The following is a 17,750-nucleotide window of genomic DNA, read 5'->3' on the forward strand; positions in this document are numbered from 1 at the left end:
AGTTCCAGGTTGTACCCTGGGGATCCCATCACTGTACCCCCTGCACAATTTGACTCCTCCCTCTGAGCACCGGGGTAGCAGAGCTGAGCCTGTGTGGGAGGCTGTGTAAGAAGCCCTCTATCAGCTTGGGACAGAGTAACCAGCTGAGACCTTGTTTAACAGAGGCGGTTGCCAGATGTGGAGTCGGGGAGACAGATACGATCCATTGTAATAGACAGGTACATTTCCCTGCGGCAGCGGACATCATGCTGAGCCCATGGGGTGGGGAAGGGCCTTGTGTGGCTCAGCAGCAACCCCTTTGGCCAGGTGAGGAGTGACATTACTGAGCACTGTGTATAGGACGATTCCTTCAGGCTACAAAGAAGAGAAACCCTTGGGGGATGCTCTTGGCCTCAAATGGGATGTGAATGAGCGACGGCAAGCGAAGATGTCCCACAGTCCAGTGGCCAGCAAAGAGCTGTGACTAACACAAGGCAGGTCTGATAGTCCTGGTGAAATTCACTCCCCTCCCCCCTCCCAAAGGCTGCAGCAGAGGATCTGGCACACAGCAGCACGTAGTTATTGCTATCACTGCTTGGGTTTTCAGCACCTCTGGTCATTGCCACCCAGTGGGGGCTCAGCCTCAGGTCATGACACAGGGAAACTTTCCCAGCCCAGTATGGCTCTGGATTCACATACCAAGGAGCTGCTCTCAGGTCACCTTCTTGGGAATGGCAGGCTGAGCGGCACTTGGGGTGGCTGCCAGCCCCCTTCCTGTGTCTGGAGGGAGTCAAGAGATAAAGCAACCTGAGAAAAACCCACCAGGAAGGAATGTGTGTCATTTCCAGGGAAGGCAAGCTGCAAATCCAGAGAGGCCCTGGCCAGCCGTGGGGTAACAATCCATGTTTGGGAGCTGAAGAACAAGATCAGTGGGGCCTGGATTTTCTGAGTTCTGGGTTCTCCTGGGATGGGTGCAGAGGGGTAGGAAGTGGCCTGGCCAAGCTCTTACTGGGAGCTGAAGGGGAGCAAGGAGAAATACTTTGCTAGGCAGCATGCATGCAGGCTGCACTTCACTCAGTCTAGGGTTATCTCAAGAGACAGGCCAGAGGCACTGAGCTGGGATGCAGATCCAGAGAGGCGGGTGTTGGGTTGGCCCATTTGGGAAAGAGGCTGGCCTCAGACTCAAGTCTAGTTGTGACCTTCCCCAGAATTCAGGGATTAGTGTCTGGGAGTTTGGTTCGGTCCATTGCAGCAACCAGGGACGCCAACCATTTAGAACCAGACAGGCATTAACTGCACTTTGGGGGTGTTCTGTCCACAGGGATACACTATGGCTTACAGCTAGCCCAGACCACCTGGGAGAACACACTGTTCTCCCCTCAGCAGCAACCCCATACTGCAGCACCCCCAGAAAGGGGAGGAGCTGGGCGGCCTGTGAAATCAGAGGGGATCCTCTGTACCTCCTGTGCCCTGGTGCCCTTTTTACTGCATGGTCCCACAGGAAAGGCTCTATGGAAACGTGCTGTCCATGATCACGCTTTGTCACTGACAAGAGAGGGTCCCACTGCTAAGGCCCGGCACTAGGCAGACAGTGGGAGAGCAGGAACAGTGCCCTTGCACACAGGATGTATTACAGATATCACAGCTAAATCTTGTTCAAAACAATGACAACTGGTGAATGACAGAGTTCCTGGATGGAAGTGCTAGAGCATAGATAATGTGGTGATGGGCAATATAAAAAAAGGAAACAAGGGAGAGAGAGAACGTACCCTGGATTCAGACCATGCCATTGATTGCAAAGGTTTCTTCTCTGAGGCTCTGGCCTGGGCCAGGCTGGGAGGGGAAATGAGCAACTAGCGACAGTCCTCCCTTGGTCATTGCTTCTCTAGTCTGCTCAGAGACAGCTAGACCCAGTGCTGTCGTCTGGCTTTGGAAGTGTTATGTTGCCCCTTAGAGAATGCTCTAACTGCCTGCTCCACAAGGTCACACTGCGAGGCAGAAGTGGCCACAGCACAAGCCACAGTGCTCCACAATGCAATCTGTGGCTATCCTCACCCTTAGCAGAGGTGCTGCTAAGAAAGACTACATGTCCCAGCATGCAACACTCCCTTCTAAGACCCCCTGCTGGGCCCTCATGGACCACCCTGCCCTAGTACAGAAGCAGCCAGCTGCATCTTCTCCATTGGAAGTGAATGCCTGGTGTGCAACTCCCTGAGAGCTGGACTGTGCAAGAAGGGTCAGTCACAAGGCAGCATTACCTGAAGATGCCCTCGGTCTGATCTCCATTCAGCGCCAGCACTTCCTCAGACAGCCTGGTTTGCACCCAGGGGAGCTGCCGATCTGGGTACCTCTCCTTCTGCATGTTCATGATCTCCTGCAGGGAGCTCCCAAACATGGAGGGGCTGAACACTGCGTTCTTTGCATGCCGGATCTCCTCAATATTCGGCTTCTTCAGGCCCTGCAAGAGATGGAACCAAGACAAACATGAAGGCTCAGAGATACATGCACAGTCGTTACTCACACAGGACTTGCCTCGGACAGTAAACACCAAGAGGTCACTACTGACAGTCAACGACCATCTCTCTTCCCTCTGCACGTACACCAATCACAAAAGAACACAGAACGGTTCACCAACGCTCCTAAACTACACCCAAATAAACCTTTGATCAACTGCTAAGAGATCACGTTGCAAAGCCCAGGGCCCAGGCACACAGAATGTTTTTAAAAGGCGAAGAACTTTAGCAAGTCAAAACCAACTTACACTATGCCCCAATGCCTGGCCTGGCCCGAGAGAGCTGCCAAATTCCATGTTCCTGCCATTTTCCCACTCGTGCATTCAAAAAAAAAAAGTCACATCTTTGGAGCAAGAATGTTTTCTCCAACCCTCCTTAGTCTTGAAAGTGGCAGAACCATTTGGGCTCAAATTTTACAAAAATAAATAAATAAATAAAAATTGCTCCTGGATAGTGTCCAAGGCCCGTTGTAGCCAGACAGGGGAAAGTCCTCAGTCCACTGTGCACGGCCCCTTGGAATGGAAAGTCTTGTGCCACAGTAACTAGAGATGTGGCTCTGAGTTCTCCTAGAAACAAGTACTGTAACAGCAGCAACAGAAGCCCTTGGCACTTCTCTAGCATACTCTCCATACATCCCATAGCACTTTACAGAGGAGGGGAAGGATCCTTAATCCCAGAGCTGGGGAAACCAGGGCACAGAACGGTTAAGGTCCACACTTTTAGACTTAGACTCCTATTTGGAGTACCTGACTTTAGACACCTAGTGCCTGATTTTCAAATGTTTTGAGCACCCAGAAATTCCACTGAAGTTCAATACAAACTTCTGAATACTAGGCCACTCTTAGCTGGCTACCTAAGCACAGAGGGAGAGGCCTCACTTTAATCACCCGTGTCTGATCACTTTGGCCTAGACACACAAAACCGACTCAGAGACTGATGGAGGCTCCAACTTCCCGAGCTCCTCCCTGCTCTGGGTTTAGAATGGGGATCTCAAACTCAAATCACCACGAGGGCCACATGAGGACTAGTACATTGGCCCAAGGGCCGCATCACTGACACCTTTTCATACAACAATTCAAAAGTATAGTCAAAAATAGGACTCTTTTTTGATTTTTAGATCATTTAAGATCTCCTGGTTAAGCCAGGGTGGTCTCTTGCCAGACTTCCAATGTTTGCTACACAGTGGGATAGTTTCCTCTTGTGCCCTTAATAATGTATCTTTGAAAAAACTATTTATGCACTTTTGGTGGACACGGAGCGGTCTAGTGGCCGGAGCACAGGACTGGGAGTGAGGGTCCTCCGCCTGGTTCTGGCAATGACTCTCTCTGTATGACCAGTTGCATGGAGGGTCTCTGAGTGCTTCACAAACATTAAACAATTAAGCTTCACACACAGCTTGAGAGAGAGGAGATCTCTTACTCCCTGTCTCGGAGACCCCCAGGGGCAGCAGTAGAGTCGGGAATAGAGACCAGCTCTCCAGACTCCAGGTACAGGTTTTAGCCACAGGCTCATCATTCTGGCCAAGCCTCTCTGGGTGAAGGTCTGGTTTGGGGATCTGCTACTTCTTCTCATGGTTCCCTTTGTCTCCCGTTTCACATGGTGGCCTCTGTGGTTAGGAGGGGACCACGCTGGGGGATCCAGTTGCAGTTTTTCTGTCAGTGCAGTGGCATTGCCATCCCTGGAATGAAACCGCAGGCCGGGCCCGCGGGGGCATTTCCTCTTCCCCTCAAGTTCATTTCGCAGTTCACTATGCCTGTCGTCTGGCTGCCACTCGCTGTTTCGCCGCGCCCTGTGAGCCCTGTGAGCCTGCGCCTGTCGTCCAGCTGCCACTCGCTGTACAGCCGCGCCCTGTGAGCCTGAGCCTGTCGTCCAGCTGCCACTCGCTGTACAGCCGCGCCCTGTGAGCCTGAGCCTGTCGTCCAGCTGCCACTCACTGTACAGCTGCGCCCTGTGACCCATGGGAGCCTGCGCTTGTCATCCAGCTGCCACTCGCTGTACAGACGCGCCATGTGAGCCCCGCAAGCCTGCGCCTGTCATCTGGGTGCCACTCGCGGTACAGCTGCACCCTGTGAGCCCCGCAAGCCTGCGCCTGTCGTCCGGCTGCCACTTGCTGTATAGCTGCGCCCTGGGAGCCCTGCGAGCCTGTGCCTGTCATCCGGCTACCACTCGCTGTACAGCCACATCCTGTGACCCACAGGAGCCTGCGCCTGTCGTTCCGCTGCCACTTGCTGTACAACCGCGCCCTGTGACCCATGGGAGCCCGCGCTTGTCGTCCTGCTGCCACTCGCTGTACAGCCGCGCCCTGTGAGCTCTGGGAGTCTGTGCCTGTCGTCCAGGTGCCACTCACTATACAGCCACACCCTGTGACTCACAGGAGCCTGCGCCTGTCGTCCAGCTGCCACTCGCTGTACAGCCGCGCCCTGTGTACCCCGTGAGCCTGAGCCTGTCGTCCGGCTGCCACTCGCTGTACAGCTGTGCCCTGTGATGCACAGGAGTCTGCGCCTGTCGTTCCGCTGGCACTTGCTGTACAACCGCGCTCTGTGACCCACAGGAGCCCGCGCCTGTTGTCCAGCTGCCACTCCTTGTACAGCTGCGCCTTGTGAGCCCCGCGAGCCTGCGCCTGTCGTCCGGCTGCTGTACGCTGTACAGCCACGCCCTGTGCGCCCCGCAAGCCTGCGCCTGTCATCCGGATGTCAATCGCTTTACAGCCGCGACCTGTGAGCCCCTCGAGCCTGCGCCCGTCGTCCGGCTGCCACTCGCTGTACAGCCGCGCCCTGTGAGCCCCGCGAGCCTGTGCCTGTCATCCTGCCGCCACTCACTGTACAGCTGCGCCCTGTGAGCCCCGCAAGCCTGCGCCTGTCGTCCGGATGTCACTCGCTTTACAGCCGCGCCCTATAAGCCCCGGGAGCCTGCGCCTGTCGTCCGGCTGCCATACGCTGGACAGCCATGTCCTGTGAGCCCCGCGAGCTGGCGCCTGTCATCCAGCTGCCACTCACTGTACAGGCATGGCCTATGAGCCCCTCGAGCCTGCGCCTGTCGTCCGGCTGCCACTTGCTGTACAGCCGCGCCCTGTGAGCCCCTCGAGCCTGCACCTGTCATCCGGCTGCCACTCGCTGTACAGCCGCGCCCTGTGAGCCCCGCGAGCCTGTGCCTGTCATCCAGCCGCCACTCGCTGTACAGCTGCGCCCTGTGAGACCCGCGCGCCTGTGCCTGTCATCCAGCTGCCACTCGCTGTACAGCCGCGCCCTGTGACCCACGGGAGCCTGCGCCTGTCGTCCGGCTGCCACTTGCTGTACAGCCGCGCCCTGTGACCTATGGGAGCCTGTGCCTGTCGTCCAGCTGCCACTCGCTGTACAGCTGCGCCCTCTGAGCCCCGCGAACCTGCGCCTGTTGTCCAGCTGCCGTATGCTGTACAGCTGCGCCCTGTGAGCCCCGCAAGCCTGCGCCTGTTGTCCGGATGTCACTCGCTTTACAGCCGCGCCCTATAAGCCCTGGGAGCCTGTGCCTGTCGTCCGGCTGCCATACGCTGGACAGCCATGTCCTGTGAGCCCCGCGAGCTGGCGCCTGTCATCCAGCTGCCACTCACTGTACAGGCATGGCCTATGAGCCCCTCGAGCCTGCGCCTGTCGTCCAGCTGCCACTTGCTGTACAGCTGCGCCCTGTGAGCCCCGCGAGCCTGCGCCTGTCATCCGGCTGCCACTCGCTGTACAGGCACGGCCTATGAGCCCCAGGAGGCTACAGAAGCAATAGAGGAGGCCAGGATAGGGGAGAGCTCACGTCAATGGGCTCCCACCTCCTGTGCTCTGCTGGATCCGTACCTAGAGGCCAGATCGGGCCATACAGGTCAGTTTGCAAAGCTCTAAGGCTGGATTAATCTCTGTGAGCAATGTGCGGGGGAGGGAGATGGGTCTCAGATGGCTGCTGGGCCATCTCTAACAATGTGGTTGGTGTTTCTCCTGCCCACCCGTTGTGGGAGGCAGTGTGGTCTAGTGGCCTGAGCAGACTGTTATTACTTGGCCTGCACCAAAGGAAGCTACTTGCCACTGATCTTCCCTCCCTCCCTGCCTCCCTCCCTCCGTCCCTTTCTTTCTTTCTTTCTTTCTTTCTTTCTTTCTTTCTTTCTTTCTTTCTTTCTTTCTTTCTTTCTTTCTTTCTTTCTTTCCATGAAGGGTGTTTGCAGGAAAATGGGATCTTCGTTGCTCAGGATTTCACTTGCTCTAGCTGCTTATTTCCTGTCCTGACATACTAGAGTGTCCAGCGGGCGAAGGGGACTATTAATATTACTTGCATAGTGGTAGCTCTGAGGAACCCTCATTGTGGGCCACACTGTGCTAGGCACAGTACAAACAGAACAAACAGATGATCAAGCAGGGATGAACAAGATGAACAGATGAACAAGCAGGGAGAACTGGAGGTCCTGGTGATGTCAAGGAATTATGACGTGATTGGAATAACAGAGACTTGGTGGGATAACTCACATGACTGGAGTACAGTCATGGATGGTTATAAACTGTTCAGGAAGGACAGGCAGGGCAGAAAAGGTGGGGGAGTAGCACTGTATGTAAGGGAGCAGTATGACTGCTCAGAGCTCCGGTACGAAACTGTGGAAAAACCTGAGTGTCTCTGGATTAAGTTTAGAAGTGTGTGCAACAAGAGTGATGTCATGGTGGGAGTCTGCTATAGACCACCGGACCAGGGGGATGAGGTGGATGAGGCTTTCTTCCGGCAACTCACGGAAGCTACTAGATCGCATGCCCTGATTCTCATGGGTGACTTTAATTTTCCTGATATCTGCTGGGAGAGCAATACAGCGGTGCATAGACAATCCAGGAAGTTTTTGGAAAGCGTAGGGGACAATTTCCTGGTGCAAGTGCTAGGGGAGCCAACTAGGGGGAGCGCTTTTCTTGACCTGCTGCTCACAAACCGGGTAGAATTAGTGGGGGAAGCAAAAGTGGATGGGAATCTGGGAGGCAGTGACCATGAGTTGGTTGAGTTCAGGATCCTGACGCAGGGAAGAAAGGTAAGCAGCAGGATACGGACCCTGGACTTCAGGAAAGCAGACTTTGACTCCCTCAGGGAACAGATGGCCAGGATCCCCTGGGGGACTAACATGAAAGGGAAGGGAGTCCAGGAGAGCTGGCTGTATTTCAAGGAATCCCTGTTGAGGTTACAGGGACAAACCATCCCGATGAGTCGAAAGAATAGTAAATATGGCAGGCGACCAGCTTGGCTTAATGGTGAAATCCTAGCGGATCTTAAACATAAAAAAGAAGCTTACAAGAAGTGGAAGGTTGGACATATGACCAGGGAAGAGTATAAAAATATTGCTCGGGCATGTAGGAAAGATATCAGGAGGGCCAAATCGCACCTGGAGCTGCAGCTAGCAAGAGATGTCAAGAGTAACAAGAAGGGTTTCTTCAGGTATGTTGGCAACAAGAAGAAAGCCAAGGAAAGTGTGGGCCCCTTACTGAATGAGGGAGGCAAGCTAGTGACAGAGGATGTGGAAAAAGCTAATGTACTCAATGCTTTTTTTGCCTCTGTTTTCACTAACAAGGTCAGCTCCCAGACTGCTGTGCTGGGCAACACAAAATGGGGAAGAGATGGCCAGCCCTCTGTAGAGATAGAGGTGGTTAGGGACTATTTAGAAAAGCTGGACGTGCACAAGTCCATGGGGCCGGACGAATTGCATCCGAGAGTGCTGAAGGAATTGGCGGCTGTGATTGCAGAGCCCTTGGCCATTATCTTTGAAAACTCGTGGCGAACGGGGGAAGTCCCGGATGACTGGAAAAAGGCTAATGTAGTGCCCATCTTTAAAAAAGGGAAGAAGGAGGATCCTGGGAACTACAGGCCGGTCAGCCTCACCTCAGTCCCTGGAAAAATCATGGAGCAGGTCCTCAAAGAATCAATCCTGAAGCACTTAGAGGAGAGGAAAGTGATCAGGAACAGTCAGCATGGATTCACCAAGGGAAGGTCATGCCTGACTAATCTAATCGCCTTTTATGATGAGATTACTGGTTCTGTGGATGAAGGGAAAGCAGTGGATGTATTGTTTCTTGACTTTAGCAAAGCTTTTGACACGGTCTCCCACAGCATTCTTGTCAGCAAGTTAAGGAAGTATGGGCTGGATGAATGCACTATAAGGTGGGTAGAAAGCTGGCTAGATTGTCGGGCTCAACGGGTAGTGATCAATGGCTCCATGTCTAGTTGGCAGCCGGTGTCAAGTGGAGTGCCCCAGGGGTCGGTCCTGGGGCCCGTTTTGTTCAATATCTTCATAAATGATCTGGAGGATGGTGTGGATTGCACTCTCAGCAAATTTGCGGATGATACTAAACTGGGAGGAGTGGTAGATACGCTGGAGGGGAGGGATAGGATACAGAAGGACCTAGACAAATTGGAGGATTGGGCCAAAAGAAATCTAATGAGGTTCAATAAGGATAAGTGCAGGGTCCTGCACTTAGGATGGAAGAATCCAATGCACCGCTACAGACTAGGGACTGAATGGCTCGGCAGCAGTTCTGCGGAAAAGGACCTAGGGGTGACAGTGGACGAGAAGCTGGATATGAGTCAGCAGTGTGCCCTTGTTGCCAAGAAGGCCAATGGCATTTTGGGATGTATAAGTAGGGGCATAGCGAGCAGATCGAGGGACGTGATCGTTCCCCTCTATTCGACACTGGTGAGGCCTCATCTGGAGTACTGTGTCCAGTTTTGGGCCCCACACTACAGGAAGGATGTGGATAAATTGGAAAGAGTACAACGAAGGGCAACAAAAATGATTAGGGGTCTAGAGCACATGACTTATGAGGAGAGGCTGAGGGAGCTGGGATTGTTTAGTCTGCAGAAGAGAAGAATGAGGGGGGATTTGATAGCTGCTTTCAACTACCTGAAAGGGGGTTTCAAAGAGGATGGCTCTAGACTGTTCTCAATGGTAGCAGATGACAGAACGAGGAGTAATGGTCTCAAGTTGCAATGGGGGAGGTTTAGATTGGATATTAGGAAAAACTTTTTCACTAAGAGGGTGGTGAAACACTGGAATGCGTTACCTAGGGAGGTGGTAGAATCTCCTTCCTTAGAGGTTTTTAAGGTCAGGCTTGACAAAGCCCTGGCTGGGATGATTTAACTGGGACTTGGTCCTGCTTTGAGCAGGGGGTTGGACTAGATGACCTTCTGGGGTCCCTTCCAACCCTGATATTCTATGATTCTATGATTCTATGATCCCTGCCCCAAGGAGCCTCTATTCTAGGTGGCCTGGTGAAGAGGGCTTTAGGAATGGGCAGACAGAACAAGCAGCACAGACTTTGTACATGATCATCTTTCTGGGCTATTGATCCTAGGAGGAGGAAGAGAAATGCAAAAAGGAGCCTAATCTATTTTCCCCGATCCTTTTAATGCCGCTCAGCCTCTGCCATTTACAGTGATCACATTAGGCACCAACTAAGCCCTGATGGGATGTAAGTGGGGCCCACTGCATATGTGAACATCAGTCATAATCTTTAGATTTCTTGTGTAGCTGGAGAGGAGGCACGATTGAATGGCCAAAGTACAGGACTGGGAGTCAAGGGACCTGGCTTCCAGTTCCAGTTCTGCTGCCCATGCGCCGTGTGACCTTGGTCAAATCACATCCCGCTCCGTGCCTCAGTTTCCCCATGTGTCAAATGACGATAATGATAGTGAACTTCCTCCAGAGGAGGTTGGGCTGGGGGCCTCAATTCATTGTCTGTAGAAGGCTTTGAAACACTCAGTGGGAAGGGGTTAGAGAGATGTAAAGGGTTATTTCTTAGCTCTGCAAAAGGCACTGGGACATAATTAACACAGAAGATGTTACACAAAGTACAGCTGTTTTTGTACATTTGCCATGAGGTGTCAATGACCCTTTAAGTTTGGTTTCCAGGGAGCACTTGGAGTTCACATGCACCCTTCCTGGCCCTGCTCGAAAGCTGTTGGCTAAGCTCTTTCTCGGCTAGCGATATGTTTATGTCAAGCTCAGAAGTGTATGATTTCCCCCCTCTCCCTATTCCAGGTTTCTCCAGATGGTTTGAGCATTATGCTGCACATTCTTTCATGTACTGAGAATCGGTAACTACAGCCATTTGTCTTAATGAAAGAGCAAGATCAACGACTCATCTGGCATCTTCCCTATGAGAGGCAAACCGTTATAGTTCCGCTACTTGGGAGATTAAAAACAAACACTGGAGTTAACATCAGGAACAAAAACATTAACCAGAGAAAAGCAGAGGGATGGTCAGATAAGGGGCAGCTCACAATGCTTAGCAACAAGACCCGTGGCTAATCTAATTTTAAACAGAGAGGCGCAGCACATGCAGACTACAGGTCCCAGCATGCACCACTCCAACCTGAGCCAAGCAGCACGCTGCTTGGCTCAAGGTGAGGCATTGCATGTTGGGTCCTGCAGCCTGAACAGGCCGTACTGAAGATGAGCCATTTTATATTGACAATGGGCTACAGTCTGCCCCGTCCCGCACGGGGAGTAGCGTCTTGCTCTAGAAGTAACTCCACTGAAATAAATGGCACCACTTGTGCAGCATGCTGCTCCTCACCATAAGTAAAGGTGGGAGAGTCCGACACTATGGGTAGCCTTCAGGGCCCTGCGAAGTCAACCATGCGGCCCTCAGCTGGCCAAAAGGAGCCAGCTCCCCTGTGCTCTGGTTAGGAGAATGCTCCATCCTCTGCTTTGTGTGGGGAACAATGAGTCCATGGAATGGGCTGGGTCTTTGATGGCAAGACACTAGATGCCACCTCCTGGCCCAGCGATAGACACGAGCCACGCTGGGAAAGCCCCCCAGAAGCTGTGAGTGAGATCGGCCTGACCTTTGCATTGCCTTGTGCTCTGTGTCACCGTCTTGAGGGGACACTGACAAGATCAACAGGCCCCAGACTTGACACGTCTTCATTCTTGTCCTGGTGATTCATCTTTTGTGTTTCTCTCCAAAACTAATGCTTCAGCACAAGCCATGCCAGCTGCCAAGCACTCAGATTCTACACAGCCAATCGCCTGGGAGCAACCCTACAATAACAAACCAACGAGCACAGCCAATCACCTAGGATCAACCCTATGATAACAAACCAGCGAGCACCAGAAGATGAGGAACAAGTGAGCGAGTGAATGGGATGGATGCTTGTGATGGGCAGTTGCACAGGTGTATATGAGATTGGCACACCATCGGCACTGCATGGATAACACCAGGGAGCTGGAGCTCAGTGACACGCTGTGGTAAGGAGGGAGCACAGCCCCTGGATTTTCAGGGAGAGCCTTAATACCCCAACAGGGGTATCGAATTCCTCCTCCTAGCCCGGTTTAAATTCCGACAGGTGGGTCCAAGCTGCAGAGGTTCCGCTCTAGATTCAGCTGTTCCCAGAGTACAGGGGTGTCTGGATTTTGGGGGCTTGGTTTAGGCCAATCAGTATTTAAAGAGCTGGGTTGTGGTTTATAAATTATAAATCCTGAGCTGGAAACCCTACTGACGGTTAGGAATGGAAACTCAGGAGATCACTGTGGGCACAGCACATGGCCTACCACTGGTTGGGATTTTCAATTAGGCTGTTTCCACAGACTTTGCCCTTTTCACTGCAGCCATCTTGTGACTTTGCTTAAACATCTGCCATGACAAAAGCCCCAGCCAGCGCTGCTCGTAGCCAGTAACACAGCGAGACAGCAAGCAGCCCTTGGCATGGGAGTGTGAGAGCACCCCTTCGGGAACAGACTCCTCCTCAGAGAGAGCAGGGGATTCCTCCAACAGCCCTGCTAGCAATCACCAGGGTGTCACCAGGAGCCTACAAGCTTCAGCCCCAAGGAGTGCCAAGTGCTTAAGTTCAGCTCCTGTCCAGGGGGTAAACGCCACAGCAGCAGAGATCTGCTTCCAGCCCTGGGGAGCTGAAGGCTGCAGTAAACAGGGAGCCAAAGAACCAAAGCCGACAGACTCCTGGCGTATCGAGCCGGGCTGGACTGACGTCAGGCTGCACAGCCCTGGATAGCCAGGGGTGTGCTGCACACCACGGATACACGTCAAAACGCCAGAGCAAAACGGACACAAAGCCACCCAGGTGGGGGCAGGGCAGTACAAGAGGCCTTGTCTGAATCACCATTAATCTCTTGCTCTGAGGGGCTGGGAGTGTGAAGAGGCTGCAGGCTCCCTGCCTCATCCCCTCTGGCTCTGGTGGGTTTGGATGGAAGTGGCCGCAATCTGACTATGGCCTCTCTCCTGTTGAGTAGTAAATGGGACGGCTGGGGCTCGCCTGAGCTGCCCTCTGGCCCCCCGTGGCTGGGGCTGTTCCCCCGAGGCCTCTGCTGCCCACAGCCAGGGCTGATCCCCCCGAGTCCCCTGCCCCCCGTGGCTGACCCGTCCCCCCCGAGCTGCCTGCCACCTCTGCCTGGATCCCCCAACCTCCACACTGCCCACAGCTGGGGCTGACCACCCCGAGATCTGCACCGGCTGGGGCTGGGCCCTGAGCCCCACTGCTTGGCACCTCACATTGCTCCCCCCCGCAATGTTCCTCTGCACCCCCACCTCTTTAGGTAAGCTGAGCGTTTGTTTGTTTGCTCCTCCCAACAGATCAGTTGGGAAGAACAAATGGGACAAATGCCCATTTTTTAAAAAAAAGTCAGGATGGCCAGGACAGAGCTTAAAAATGGGACTGTCCTGGCCAAAACAGGTCATATGGTCACCCAATCTAGGAGTAACCCCGTTGATTTCAATGGGAGTTAGGAGCCTAAATACTGGGCCTCTGGGCCTCAGCTCCCCATGTGTAAAGTGGGGGTAACAGCACTTCTCTCCCTCTCAAGGGGCTGTGAGGACCAGGAGATGCTCAGATGTTCTGGTGATGGGCGCCAGATGGATTGGGCCTGATCCCACTGATGTACCAAGTCCTGCTGGAGTCAGTGGACTCAGCAGCTTGCAGGACTGGGCCCTGCATGAGTGCAATGGCTTCCTGCTCAGATGTCAGAGCTGATTGGGGCCACACCTGACCTACAGAGAACTGAGTGTTTGGGTTAAGAGAACTGGTATTTGCACGCTGTGTGAGCTCCACAAGCCCATTCATCTGGGCCAACCTCTTACTGTACATGACTCAAAAGCTCTCTTTATAAGGGTTGGCACCCAGTTCCGAAAGCAGACAAGAGATAGCTTAATATTGGCAGGAGGATCCCAAGTCCCCATAATCCCCAAGAAGACATGAGTGGCTGGGAGAAGCAGAAAGAGATGACAGACCTGAGCCATGGTGCTGCGCTGATGGAAAAGGAAACACATTGAAATTCAGCGAGCAGTTGTTCATCTGGCTCCAGGGCAAAATCATTAGAGACGCCCTCAAAGCCATACACCCAGCGCTACACCGGCATTGCTGATGTCCCAGGAATCCCGTCTACAGCAGATCAAAGTAATGCCCTGAAAGGCTTCCTGGGGAACAAGGCCAGCTGCAGAGAGCACAAGTTTGCTGGAATAGTGTGAAAAGAAAACCTGCAACCACTCTGCTCAGCACAATGACTATTTTTGGGGGTGGGGGAGAATGTGTGAATCAAAAGTCTACTAGAGGTGGGCATGGAGTAACTCCCAGATCTGGATCCCCCCAAGCACAGGATCCGGACTCAGCCTCCCTCAAGGCTTTGCAGCTGGACCCTAGTTTGGCAATCAAACCAGAGGGCCAAAGCCCTCCAAGCTTTGGGGGCTTTCCTGAGTGTGCCATTGTGCGGGCAGGATTCTGACTCCACCTCCGCTGGAGCATGTTGGCGTCTGAGCTGTTCTCCAGAACTGAAGGCAAAAGGACAAGCCCTGGCAGGTCATTTATTCCGAGCTCAAAGGCACCCATTTTGTTTCCAGCTGCTGCGTTTTGTTTCCTGCCAGGGCGGCTGTTCCTTGAATCAGTTCTGTGTTTGATTTCAAAGGTCAACAGGATTTTTAACATAAATCAGGCCTTGATGGCCGGAATCATACAAATGTCATTCTAATTGCAAAGTCTTCGTGTGCAGTGGAGTTGGCTGGATGTCTCTATGAAAACTGGAGTGTCCTTCTGCTGAGAAGGATCCCTCAGAGAGCCTCATAAACAAGGGCTTACATTTCCGCTCTTTCTGCGTCTCCAACAACCACTGCTCAGTTTGCCAACCACAATGTATTGATTTTCTGAAGTCCTACAAGCTGACCCGGAGGCACAGCCTGGCACATAACTCCCAAGCTGTATTCTTTTCCCTCCATGTATCAGTGGCCAGTCATTCTCGTCACAGCAGCTGTTACCCAGTTATCATCAGATGCTAGGGGGGAGAGATGGAAGCAAGGCAGCCAATCCCCCAATGTGTTAACTCCCCCAAGTCTCGATTACTCCTGAATGAGCTGGGGTGACACTGATTTCAGTGGGACATGGACAGCATAGGAAGAGCCGTGCAGGATCAGTGCTAAGGGACTGCAGGAGTGGCACCCAGCCACTTTGTTGGCACTGACATTGGAGTACACTACCCAGCTGACCAGGGACTGACAAGAGACCAGGCCCTCAGCAAAGCCTTATCCGTCTGTCTGCTCTAGTGATGGACACTCTTACAAGCCTGCACCACCTCTGATGGAAGAATGAAGACGTCACACCATACGAGTGTGAGCAATGGGGTCACTTCTTATTGGAGAAACAAACGAACGGGAAAGGACTGGACATCATGTGAAGATGTTATGGCAACGCTCAGGCTGCCTGAGCTGCAATCAGTGGTTTTCTCTTCCATAGCACGTCCCACTGGAGCTCTTCACAGCATGCACAAGCCTCCCAGGAGGCAGGGCAGTGCGATTCACTGATGGCAAGTTGGAGTTCCCATTGCATTACCCCAACAGCTGGGAGTGACGTTCAAGAGTTCCCAAGTCCTGTGTCTAATCACAAACCTGTCCTCCCTTGCGGGGCGCTGGAAGGCAATGACTGCTTTGCATCTCACTAGAGGCACCTGAGCCTGGTGGCCCTCAGGACTGATTGTACATGGCTGGGTAGCCATGGATGGTGCCGGTGTTTGTGGAAACGAAGGGGCCTCTTCGACGAAGGTTAGTGTGGCCATTAGCACCTGCAAATAGCTCTGGTGATGCTTCCGCCATGAAATCGTTTCATATCCAAATGTCCAAATGACAGCCCCAACCCATCTACTTTACGTATAGTCTGGGCATGCTGCAATTACTCAAGCACATTATTTGATTCCTTTCATAAATGCCAGCTGAGTTTCAGGCCTGGCCAGCATGCTGAGACAGGCCTTGTAAAGCTGGCCATGACCTAGCTATGCACAGAGGCCAGCTGTCTATTCTTGTCCTTTGAGATCTTTCCATGGACTGGATGACTAGAAAACTGTGGAGCTGCCCACTTTCGACATCCTTGCTCTTGGGCTATTTCAAGGTCTTTCTCACCTACTGAAGTTCAGATGCCAGCTGTGGCAAGAAGAGGATCTTACCTTCTGGGACATGCAGCCAGGTCATATCCTGTCTCCCACCGGCTGATCTTATCACACAACAGCTAGGCACTGGTCCCATGAAGGTTGGATTATTGTAATGCAGCCCAGGGGAGCTCACTCAGCAGAGAGGTTAGTCAGACATCTGCAACTGGCTCACAAACTCCTCTCTACTCTGTGCGCTAACAACCTCGTGCTCCTCGTCATGTGGAGCTTGCTCTCGGCCTGCAAAATGAATGCTACAAACATCTACAATTACATAAATGTTTGCAGGGGAATTTAAAGGACTTGGGAAAGTTGCCATGTTAGCAGCTCTGGGGACTGAGCAGGGAGAGCATAGGCTGAGTCCTGACAGACCTTCCATACACACATCGCACCAGTATGCTTCACCCGTGTGCTGGACGGACCACCACAAAGGGCAGAAGGACAGCTCAGCCACTGTAGCCTATTCATTGATCTTTCTGTTGACACTGCCCACAAGAGAACTAATGGTCCTAACAGAGATGGTGGCTTCAGTGATGTGGACTCCTGCCACTGAGGTCTGGATGAGACCCACCAAACTCATTCCACTCAACGGATGTCAGATGGCAGCTTCTGGTCACTCTCACCTGGATGGGATTTGACCCCACGACATGGAGAAGAAAAGCTCTGCACCCTATTGCTATATGCCCATGACACAGAGCCCCTTGTGACCCGTTCTTATGAGCACAGTCATTCTCCAGTCCATTGCTAATAGCTCACAGATGCACTTCAGGTTCTTGCCTGGGTTGATTTTCATGGATGCTGTTTGTAAATGGGATAATTTCAGAAGGGCATAGAATAAATCAAATCAAAATTGAACGGGAAAGCTGGTGCCATGCTAGGCCCAGCTCTCATCATCAGCACTCGGGGATTTTCAGGGAACACAATTCCCTGCCTCAGATGTGCCTCTTATCAAGGCTTGAAATTGCCATGGGAAAGTTCAGGTTGGATAGACTCTAATCTTGTTTTTTTACATCCTGGGGAACTGGAGGAAGCAGCAAAAATTGGCAAGGACAGACTTTCAATTATTTCATTTTATTTATTTATTTGGATTTTTCCATTTGCACCTGCCTCATGCCATCGGTGTGTTACACGCATTGGACACACACACACTTTACCAAGGTACTAAACAGAGCCACTAGATCTGAAACACAGGCCTCCTGGACAGTGTTCCTGGCCTGGCCTCCACCAGAATCTCCTCCTTTCATGGCCCACTCACCCCCCTCGCCCCCCGCAATTTCCCAGGCTATGCCGGGGCAAATGGGAATCCTCCAGCCTATTCTGAAGGTCACTGGATCTAGTGAACCAAGACGGGCATCAGCTCAGGTAGGTAGGACCCAAAGCATTCAGGGACTGCTAGTTCACTCTCAACCCCTTGACCCCCCCGCCCCCCGCATACCAGCTGGCAGCCAGTGCAGGTCCCAAAGCTCATATGTCACATGCTCTTAGCAATTGCTGTTATTTCCAGATTGCTGGAAAGTGTGGCCCCATATGGATTCCATTCCAGTAGCCCCACAGCAAGGTGACAAAGGCACAGAGAGATGAGGCAAGGATCCCCCATTCACAAAGAAGGGACCTGTCTTGCCAGGTACAGACAGGTGTGGAGAAGAGGAGACGGCACTAGACAGGGACTCATGAGGCCAAGATCCTGTTCCTAACTCTGACTTGCTGTGTGAGCTTGGGCAAGTCGCTTCCTCTTTCTGTGCCTAGATCAGTGGCTCTCCAGACTACTGGCCCCCTTTCAGGAGTCTGATTTGTCCGCTTGTTCAGGGAAAGCCCCTGGCACGCCGGACCAGTTTATTTACCTGCTGCATCTGCAGGTT

General features: G+C 52.7%; 1 protein-coding gene across 3 annotated transcripts in view; it reads right to left on the minus strand.

Moving 5' to 3' along the window:
- Positions 1 to 17,750, minus strand: part of ARHGAP39 (Rho GTPase activating protein 39) — a 430,201-nt gene that overhangs the window by 31,675 nt on the left and 380,776 nt on the right. For all 3 annotated transcript variants that reach the window (XM_038392930.2, XM_038392931.2, XM_038392929.2), the window contains one exon: positions 2,238 to 2,437. In XM_038392930.2, the coding sequence (XP_038248858.1) occupies positions 2,238 to 2,437 (200 nt within the window). The remainder of the gene's footprint in view (positions 1 to 2,237; positions 2,438 to 17,750) is intronic.

Source organism: Dermochelys coriacea, chromosome 2 (assembly GCF_009764565.3).
Source record: "Dermochelys coriacea isolate rDerCor1 chromosome 2, rDerCor1.pri.v4, whole genome shotgun sequence".
Classification (NCBI taxonomy): Eukaryota; Metazoa; Chordata; order Testudines; family Dermochelyidae; genus Dermochelys; species Dermochelys coriacea.